We start from the raw sequence: 11,254 nt of genomic DNA, 5'->3' as shown, positions 1-11,254 counted from the left end.
AATTAAGCTAATTATATTAATATTTAATTACTAATTATACAATTAAGTTAAATTAGATGATTAATTTATGCACTAATTATACAATTAATTATTTAACTAATTTACCTAATTATTAATAATTTAAATTATATTAATTAAGTTAATCAGTAATAACTTAGAGGCGTCTAGGGTTTGCCTTTCATCTTAACTTTTCGTCGTTGCTGTTCGGCTTCGTTGCTTTGCAGGAGGTGTATAGATTGCACATATCACTTCTTCGGCTCCTTCGTGGCTTTTCGACTTTATTAATAATTTAAATTATATTAATTAAGTTAATCAGTAATAACTTAGAGGCGTCTAGGGTTTGCCTTTCATCTTCACTTTTCGTCGTTGCTGTTCGGCTTCGTTGCTTTGCAGGAGGTGTATAGATTGCACATATCACTTCTTCGGCTCCTTCGTGGCTTTTCGACTTTGCTCCTTCGACAACTTTCCCTTCCTGTAGGATAGGAAATTATGACATTTGGATCGGAAGCAAGAACGAGAGCTCGCTGGCTGTGAAGGTAACTTTCTCCCTTTCGTGCACTTCTTTGGCTAAATCTCATTAAATCCTCAGAACCGAAGAATTTAGTAAATCCTGGATTTAAGCCATAAATCCTTAACTCCGGGATTTAACACATGCATAAAAACCATAATGCTGGATTTATCATAAATCCGACTTAAATCCCACCATAAATCCGATACCAAACAGTCCCTGAGGCCCCATAAATTCTTCTAACTTTTGGCCGTTGGTTTAAAAATGACCTCATCTATTTGGAAGTTCAGAATTTTTGACTAAAATTTAACGAGTCTGGAGCAGCTATTGAAATCTCAGCTGACTTCTATCCCTCGTCTCCAATGCAGTTTCGGACGTGCCAAACAGCTTAAGTTTTATACGATAGCTTGGACAATGAAGACATGTGGAAGACAATTAAAAAAATCTTATTATGCTCAGCATTAATATAAAACATTTACACTCCTTTGCTAGGATCAAGATATATAAGAAGCTGAGGGAAGTTTACAGAAAGCACATGAAATGCTCTGAATCTGATAAGAACTCTCATGTGATCATGGTTGATGATTGAGTCGTGGATAAGAGATTGGGGTGGATGAACCATCTTTGTCTTAAACTTTTATTCCAACTCAAACTGCAAAATTAATGCTTAGTTGTTTGGGAAGTTTTTAAAACTGTTTTTTAATACATAGTTTTTAATCTGAAATTTTGATATTAGAAAATTGCTTTAAAATACAGTAATAAAAGAAACCTATTATAGGCGAATTAATATATTCGGATTGAGTGTAATTATACTCATTTCAGGAAAATATAAAAAAGTATTTAATTTAGTTATCCTATAAATAGAGGTATGATATAATCACTTACAAATACATACAACAACAATAAAATTTTTTCCCATTATATGGGATAAAAATATATGAATCAATTTTCTTCAATTAACGTATCTTAAGAGTTAAATTTTACGTATATGATATTTGTATAAATTTATTTTAATTGATCTAAATGCGTAAAAAAAATATTTATTATTTATTTGACGTTCATTTTGTTCAAAATTTCTTATGTTATTTGACAAATCCACTAAGCTTTAGGACAGAATTGTATATGTCATCATGACTAATGAGGTAGTCGTGGTTTTCTTTGAAAGCGTGTGTGAGGGAATTGAAGGCTAAAGGGACCCACTAAAATATAAGATGAAATCATGATTATTTCTGGATAAAGAGTTTGTTGGTGTTAAATCATATTTATCTTCTTTTTTGGATAGTTTTTTTTCATTATTTTATTTTTTAAATTCAAACCAATATTTTTATTTGATCATTTTTCTAACTGTTTTAAAAAATTTTCTATTAGATTACCATTGTGTACTAAGTCTTTGAGACAATTTTTGTATTGTTTTATAAATAAGTTCTTAGTACAAATTTTTTTAAAAAAAAATAATTTTTTTTATATTAAAAAATTGATTTAGAAAGCAGTAGGAAATTAAGCCTTCCAAGTGAAATCTAAATTTAAAAAGCCGTCCCAAATATAACTTTAGGTTTTGTTTGAGACGATTACCTTATTGTTTCTTAAAAAAAAAAATTATTATAAAAAATAAAAACTTTATGCTAAAAAATTATTTTAAGAAACAATACAAAAATCTTTTCCAAAGGAAGCCTTAATTATTTCTCGTGCTTCATGGGTATCTGTCAGGCGCTACTTATTCAATTAAAAGTTTTTTTTTTTTCTATTACTATTAAAATTCATTTGCAGGATAAATCTTTTCTTAAAATTTATATATTCTTATTTGCTGAGTTTTTATAATATGAGTGTACGGTATATTTTGATTGATACGTATCATACTTACTAAAATAACTTATAACTTTTATTTCTGTTTTGCTTTTACTTCTTCTTCTTCTCCTCCACCTCCTCAGTCTCTCCATTCACAAACAACCTTATCCTCTTCAGCGCCCTCTCCGTCGTCGCATCATCCATATTAGCGAAACAAACCCTAAACCAACCTGGTTCAGCACAATGAAATGATGAACCGGGAGACACATTTAGCTTAACCTCATTCACAATAACCCTCCATAGCTCCAGCTCTCCTTCCAGCGTCTCCTTCTTAAGAAGCGACCGCAAATCCATCCAACAAAACAAACCTCCATTCCCTTCCAAACACCGTATCCCGACCCGCCGAAGCCCGTCCGTGAACATCCCATGCCTCTCCATAAGTCTCCTCGAATTCTCAACCAAGTAGTTGCTCGTGAACTCCTCATCGGCGAGCATGCACTCGAGCATATGCTGCGTCTGCGAGGACACCAGACCGAAGCTCGACATTTTGCGCGCGCAAGCCACGACCTCATCGTTGTAAGAGTAAATGACGCCGACGCGGAAGCCAGGGAGGCCCAGGTCTTTTGAGAGGCTGTAAACTACGTGGACGAGATCGCGGTGGCATTCGGGATCGGATTCGACAATTTCGGAAAGGCTGATGAAGTGCGGGGGCTTGAAGACTGTGCCGCTGAAGATTTCGTCGCAGATGAGATGGATGCGTTTGTCGTTGGCGAAGCTGAGGAGGCTGCGAATGGTACGTTCGTCCATTGTTGTGCCGAGAGGATTGGAAGGGTTGGTTATCAGAACGCCTTTGACTGTGATGTTTGATTTTTGGGCGTTGAGATAAGCGGCTTCTAAAGCGGATGATGTGATGTTGAAGTTGTTGGAGCTGTGGCAGTGAATGGGAAGCAGACGTGCGCGCGTTCTCCAGCAGAAGTCGCGGTCGAATCTGAAAAGGAATGGTGGGTGACTCGTGCAATTTATGATGTGACAGAATTGAGAGATTTCAGGGGCTGTGGTGTTTTCTTGTTTTAGATAACTCTGACATGAGATTGCTAGTTGCTCAATTAACTTGAATGCTTTATGCAATCGCAGGCTTCATTATGGGTTAGAGAGCACCTTTAATTTCTTCCGCGTAAACTCGACGCCTGATATAATTTATTGTTCAGAGGTGAATCAGATGTAGCCACGTCATCCAGTAAGGAACAGTACTGAGCTCAAGAAGTACCGAGCTCGGTACCGAGCAGTACCCAGCATATGGAGCAGCGGTACCGAATAGGAAGTAACGTGACATGCTTTTATTGGGCTCTGAACGAATCATTCGGCGTCCACACAGCATAATTCATTGTTTAGTTTCGATGTTCATCGGAAATGAGAATATAATTCTTTTGATTTTAATAACAATATCTAAATAAGAGAAAAAATTATGTCATATATATACTCACGCCGGATAATATGGAACGGGAATGAGAAAAGCATCGCCGGGATCAGCAAGACAAAACGCAAGCGTCTCTTGAGCACCTGTGGCTCCACCGCTCATTACTATTCGGTCGGGGTCGAACTTGACCCGCCCGCCTCTTACTTTCTCCATTAACTTGGCTACTCCCTGCATGTACACAAAGTTGAAATTTTACTCACTTTCTTTATCAGTTAAACTAAAGCTCCTCCAACTCCATTTGCTTTCCTTCAGCCCATTAAAAAAAATAATTGTAATGCAGAGAACAGATTATATATACAAGTAAGCTCCACTCACTTGTCTAAAGAATGGAAGGCCATGATAGTCTTGAAAGTTCGCGACAGCTCTGAACTGAGAAATACCCTCCTCCGTGCAAATGGAGGCTGCCGGGTTCTTCCTTATCCACTCTTCTATCAAGTCATGGCCTAGCTATTGAATCAAACCACATATTAATTTGCTAAAAAATATAATGAATATTGGAGCTGACCAGCTTCTATATATACATGCTAGCTATATATATGTAGCTCACCAGGTTCTCAGCCAGACCCATTTGGATTACCCCTTCAGGATTCTGAGTTGGGTGATAAGGATCTCTGTCATGTGCCTTCCAACCATCGAAGTAAGACGAGTTCTCTCCATGGCCGCCATTAGTAGCCACCTTGGAGAGCAGCTGCTCTTCTGATTCTTTAAATCCCATTCTTGTTGAAGGTGAAGATAGCTAGAAGTTTATTTTAATAGTGGACTCTATAAGACTTAGAGAGTGGTGAGAATCACTTTGGTAATAGTGCAATACCTGAAGGAGTGTTTAGGGAGTGGACATATGTCTTGTTGGACCGAACAACTATAAATATCTATGTTCTTTTTATTTTTTCTACAATTTTATTTACTACACTTTTATTTAAGTGGTTGGAAAAGTTTTATTTTGTTAAAACTTAAATTGTGTAAATAAGTTTATAATCGATTTTTATTTAAGAGAAATTTTTTAAAATATCAATTCATCCTCCTCCCTCCTGATTAGCCTTTAGACAATTATGCTAGGTCTAACTATTAGTAAATAACGAGTTTTAGAATTCAGTCTTGCTCTAATTTACACACTTGCCATTGTATCTCTTATATATACAACATGTAACTGTACAAATCATCATTGAATACAATTCACATTTCCTTTTTTACTCTACGCGCCCCTCTTCTTTCTCCCTTCTTGAATTCTCTTCTCATGGTATCAGAGCTTGGCATGGGAGATCAAAACTCAGCCAACTCCATACCTCCTTCCTCCTCCTCCACCACCATGCAAACTGAAATTTCCGCTGATTCCATCACCATACCTCAACCTCTCAAATTTCTTGTGTCTAACATCAAGAATCTAGCCCCTCATTCCCTCACGGCAGAAAATTACCCCATCTGGCGTATGAAAATCCTTCAACAGTTTGCGGCAAATGGCTATTCCGGCCACCTCACCGGAATGATCCAGGCTCCCGAAGACACCACTTCCGATGCCTACGTTCGCTGGAGAACAGTCGACAGTAATCTTCTCTCAGCCTTATTCTCCACCATCTCACAATCCATACTACCCTACATCATCACCTCCGTCACAACCAATGAAGCCTGGACCGTTCTTGAACGGCGTCTTCAACCGACTAGTCGTTCCCGAGTCATGCAACTCAAGAACGAACTATACCGGAGCACAATGAAAGATCAATCTCTACATCAATATCTAAACCATATTAAATCAATCATTGATAGCATTTCGGCGTTAGGAACCAAGATCGAACCGGAAGACGTCATGCTCCACATATTAAACGGCCTTCCTCCGACCTTCAACTCGTTTAAATCTACAATACGTAACTCCCTGCTTCTGATTGATTTAGATACCTTCAACTCTCTTCTATGCAACGAAGAGATTCACCTACAACAAGAACAACAGCTGGACGCACATCAGACAACGTCCCCAACGGTTCTTTACGCGTCAACCAACAATCAAACCCAGGGACGCCCAAACAAACGCTTCTTCAAGAACAAAAACGGTCCGAACCCGATCGATACCCCAACAACTCAATCTTCGGGTTCCACTGTACCCAGCTCATCCCGTTCGACATGCCAAATCTGCGGCAAAATCGGGCATGTAGCGCTCAACTGCTGACACCGATGCAACTTCAAATATGCTCCGACCGACGTGCGTCAACAACGTGCTCTCCTTGCCACTCCGTCCACCAACACCACACATGATTGGGTTCTTGATACCGGTGTGTCCACACATCTCACTCCGGATGCAAACAATCTGTTCTACCCCACGCCATACAACGGTTCTAACTCCGAGTCAACTGCGAATGGTACGTCGATGTCTATACACAACTCAGGGCAAGGTCTTCTTCCCCTACCCGACAACTCTCGTAAGCTCTTCCTTCACAATCTCCTTCAAGTGCCAGCTCTTACGCACAATCTTCTTTCGGTATCTAAACTAACTAGAGATAATTCTATCTCAATTTCGTTTGACGCTAACGGTGGTTTTATTATTAAGGATCTCAAGGACCGCCGTCCACTTCTTCATGGGCGTCTTCTTAATGGTTTATACATACTCCACAAGCCACCGGAAGCATCGCACACCGCCCTCGCCGCTACTACATCGACGAATCACCTCTGGCACGCTCGCCTCGGACATCCGAGCTCCTCTGTTCTCTCAGTTCTTGCAAAACAATTTTCTGAAATTCAAAATGTATCACATTCATTTTCTTGTATTTCTTGTAATCTGGCCAAGAGCCACAAACAAGTTTTTAATAAAAATGAATCTACTATGAGTCATCCCTTTGAACTCATTCACACTGACGTCTCGGGCCCCGCACCGCAACCGTGTACCGAAGGTCACCGTTACTACATTATTTTCATTGATGATCACACTCGTCACTCATGGCTATACCTCATGCACACTAAGCAAGAGGCCCTCAATAAATTTAAATCGTTTTTCTCTCTAATCAAAAACCAGTACAATAGAACTCCGCATATTCTACGATCCGACGGTGGCGGAGAATTTACGAGCACATTGTTCAAAAACTTTCTCCAAGAAAACGGCATACAATAATAGCTCTCCTGCCCCCACACACCGGAACAGAACGGAGTAGCGGAACGAAAACATCGCCACCTCATCGAACTTACCAGGGCACTCCTTCACGCGTCCAACATTCCGCACAAATTCTGGGCGGACGCCTTATCAACAGCTCACTACCTGGTAAATCTCCTACCGTCCAAAGCAATAAATCTTAAAATTCCTTCGCAATGTCTACAGGGAAAACCGCCGGCTTACTCTCATCTTCAAACTTTCGACTGCCTCTGCTTCCCGTGGCTCAAGCCATACGCACCAAACAAACTATCACCAAGATCCATCGAATGTGTATTCCTTGGCTACTCACCCATTCACAAAGGGTATAAATGCTATGACATCAAGAAAGATCGTACCTATATCTCGATCTCGACACATTGTCTTCTACGAAAACACGTTCCCTTGCAAGACTAGTATATCGACCGACACTAATCTCGCCCAACCCAAGCCAACCGTCATCTCACCTCTTTTACTACCACCCACATCCACTCTATCCATCTCCGCAGCATCTACACAGACCAACTCCACGACTCAGACTCAAAACACACCACAAAACGCAACCATCCCAACCTCCCCACCTAACAACTCTCCTATTCCCTCACCTCAGGCTCGTCCTCTCATAAAACCGAACACCCAAACCCATCACATGCAAACCCGACTCAAGGCAGGAATCACCAAACCCAAGCAGATTTTCACTCTTCTGGAAAAATCATCGCCGGGCGTGACTCCCTCCACGTACAATCAGGCTTACAAAATTGGCCACTGGAAACAAGCTATGCAAGATGAGTTCATGGCTCTCACAAAACAAAATACATGGTCACTAGTGTTGACCTCTTTATTCGAGGTCAAATTCCCTGGAATTTATTCTAGCACCTAGGTTCTCGTAGTCTAGAATAGAATAATATTCTTCTTGCTATATAGAATGAATAAACTTTTTTTAAAAAATGTATTACTATTTTTAAACATGTTCTATAGAATTTCATGTTTACTTTTAAGATGATATATTATTCTTTGAACTATGTTTGATTATAGAAATATTAATTTTTAAAACCCTATTTTGATATTGAATCCATTTTAGAATATTGTGTCGGCCTCTCGAGACTGTACTTTATTCTCAATGCAGTATTCAATTACAAAATAGGAGAAAATCAAAATCTACGTGGTGACACAATTTTTCCCACCAACTAGTTCCCAAACCGGCAAACAAACCAATTCTTGGATGTAAGTGGACATTCAAGACGAAGCTTCTAACCAACGGACAGATTGATCAGAACAAAGCTCGTCTCGTCGCACTTGGCTACAATCAACAATATGGAATCAACTACACTGAAACTTTCAGCCTAGTCACAAAAATGCCAATGATACGTCTCTTTCTTACCATCGCTCTCAACTGTCAATGGCCAATGTATCAGCTAGACGTGTCCAACGCATTTCTTCACGGGGATCTCCACGACGACATCTACATGCGGCAACCGCCCGGGTTTGCCGACACCAATAATCCCGATGCAGTATGTAAACTGCATAAGTCACTCTACGGGCTTAAACAAGCCCCCGGCAATGGTTCAACAAGATGACAACGTTTCTTCAGGCTCACGGATTCGGGTTCAGTCATTCCGATCCTTCTCTCTTAATCTTTCAAAAAGATCAAACTCAAATATACTTCCTAATTTATGTTTATGTTGATGATTTTCTTGTTATAGGAAACGACGACACCTCGATCAATTAAGCAACTACTCGGTCAGCTTCAGGCACAGTTTGCCCTCAAACAGCTCGGACAAATATCACTCTTCTTGGGAATATAGGTACTTTAATCCACAACTGGTTACTTTCTAACTCAACAACTCTACGCTACGAAGATTCTTCACGATGCAGGATACGATGATTGCAAACCTGCACCCACTCTGATTGCAATCATGTCCAAACAAGAGCTTACGGCGAGTCCACCATTTCATGATCCAACCCTCTATCACAAGCTTGCCGGATCCTTACAGTACCTTTCCATCACAAGACCAGACATTGCTTTTGCCACCAACGTCGTCTGCCAACATATGCAACACCCAACAGATCAAGACTTCAAAGCTCTCAAGCGGTTACTACGCTACATCAAAGGCACACTTACATACGGGTTGCCTATCACCACCGGCTCACTTGAATTACGTACCTACACCGATGCCGATTGGGCTTCTGATACGTCTGACCGGAAGTCGATCTCTGGCTACTGCTCCTTCCTGGGTCCCAATCTGATCTCCTGGACCGTCAAGAAGCAAGTTACAGTCGCCAAGTCATCCACCGAGGTGGAATACCGTGCCCTCTCCGCAGCTCTATCCGAAGTCATATGGCTCTGCCGCCTCGCCGAGGAACTGAGTATTCCACAACTATCACCTACAACCATTCACTGTGACAACACCTCGGCCATAGCCATTGCTAAAAATCCGGTATTTCACGCTCGGACAAAATATATTGAGATCGATTATCACTTCATACGACAGGACATCAACTCTAATGCCATTCAGCTCGTCCACATCTCCTCCAACGATCAGTTCGCCGACATACTGACTAAACCTTTTTCCATTTCTCAGTTTACCGAACTACGCAACAAATTAAGCATCCGCCCACCGAATGCTTAATTTGCGGGAGGATGTTAGTAAATAACGAGTTTTAGAATTCAGTCTTGCTCTAATTTACACACTTGCCATTGTATCTCTTATATATACAACATGTAACTGTACAAATCATCATTGAATACAATTCACATTTCCTGTTTTACTCTACGCGTCCCTCTTCTTTCTCCCTTCTTGAATTCTCTTCTCACTAATAACCTATATGATTTTTTCACCTATTATGTTATAGGATAAAGTATAAAGAATGACATTGCACGGCTATAATAGTTATATGGAGATGGTGTTCCAACAACTGAAAATTTAAAGAACTGCATATCAAAAGCTTACCTAGAAGACAACACAGTGGAGGACATTACGAAATGATCATTCATATCCTTGCCCATGACAAAAATGTGCTATCATGGTATAAAACCTAAAAGAATGTAAAAATTCAAATTTTTACAAAGCTTGACTTTTAATTTTTACGTAAGGCTATATATTCTAAACTGAATTGATTCAGTGAGCATATGTTAGCATATCTACAGAGGATGTGAAGCCGAATCAATTTGACTGACATCAAGCTTCAAGCTGACAACTCATATAAAGTGCTTTACTCCACAATTCCAAATTCTGCTTTCACCATATATATTTATTGAAGTGGGAAGTTATCCTATTATTAGTTCACCAAAAGCCACATTTTATCTATTCTAGAATCAAATTATAGAACGGTAAATTATTAAAATACAGTAAGATATTGAAGCTATTGAACATGAGAAGGCACCAATAAACTACGTGAGAAAGAAGGTCATAGTGAACTCATTGAGTCCATCACAATCAACCCATACTTGTCAATGGTGAATAGTACACCACGACACAAAGTTCTCCATGGAGCCATGGCACATAGAACACGATGCGGTGCGCACCATTTCAAATATGGCTCAAAATGTAAAATAATTAAAATATATAAATTTATTAATATTAAATACCATTAAATGAAAAATAATAGGTTGATCAAAGCAAAATTTAATCATAAATATTTTGTCAAACAATACATAATAATTTTAAATCATACATAAACTTACATCAATAGATTTGAGTATAATTTAAGCATAATTTAGTCTAAATTCTTCTAAATAACAAAAATGATAGATTTAAATCCTATAAAAAAGTTAAATCCTTTAATTTTTTTGTATTTTATTAATTTAATGTTTAACTAAATTATAATTAATTATGATAATAATATATAAACCTTTAAAAAAATTATTTATAATTTATAATTTTAAGTTTATAACATGTTAACAAAATATTGTGCACCATTTGTGCCTTGCGTCATGTGCTGTGTGATGCCTTAGAATCTAAATTGAAAAAAATATTAATTTATTCTTTAAATAAATAATTATCAGAACTATTTTATATCATCTATCAGTAATAAATAACAAAATAGATTTTATACTATAAATCATCTATGTACACATCTATATTCATTTCAAAAAATTATAGACACTATTCATGACTATAATAAAAAGAAATAGAACTTGAAGAATTTAGACCTGTCTCACACTCCTGCTCCCCTGCAATGACATGAAATCATTTAACCACATATAATGAGCTTAAAAAGGCCAGCAGGTTATCAAAACCTACAACTGAATTCAAAGCACGATAAAGAAACAATATGCATGTTACCAATCAAATCATAGCAGTTGTATCTATATGATTATTGAATCAATGCAACAATAACAACAACAACAACATCAAGCTTTTATCCCACTACG

At 38.5% G+C, this 11,254-nt stretch overlaps 1 protein-coding gene across 1 annotated transcript; it reads right to left on the bottom strand.

Moving 5' to 3' along the window:
* Positions 1-2,404: 2,404 nt before the first annotated feature.
* LOC110099456 (1-aminocyclopropane-1-carboxylate synthase-like) lies at positions 2,405-4,485 on the bottom strand. Its single transcript, XM_020826607.2, has 4 exons — positions 4,318-4,485; positions 4,086-4,217; positions 3,778-3,938; positions 2,405-3,281 (listed from the first exon to the last, which is right to left on the bottom strand). The coding sequence occupies exons 1-4, from the start codon at positions 4,483-4,485 to the stop codon at positions 2,405-2,407; spliced, it is 1,338 nt and encodes a 445-aa protein (XP_020682266.1).
* Positions 4,486-11,254: the final 6,769 nt, after the last annotated feature.

The sequence above is a fragment of the Dendrobium catenatum genome, unplaced genomic scaffold (genome assembly GCF_001605985.2).
Source record: "Dendrobium catenatum unplaced genomic scaffold, ASM160598v2 fragScaff_scaffold_185, whole genome shotgun sequence".
In the NCBI taxonomy this organism is placed as follows: domain Eukaryota; kingdom Viridiplantae; phylum Streptophyta; class Magnoliopsida; order Asparagales; family Orchidaceae; genus Dendrobium; species Dendrobium catenatum.
Note: the sequence above shows the minus strand (reverse complement) of the source record. Positions and strands in the feature narration are given on the sequence as shown.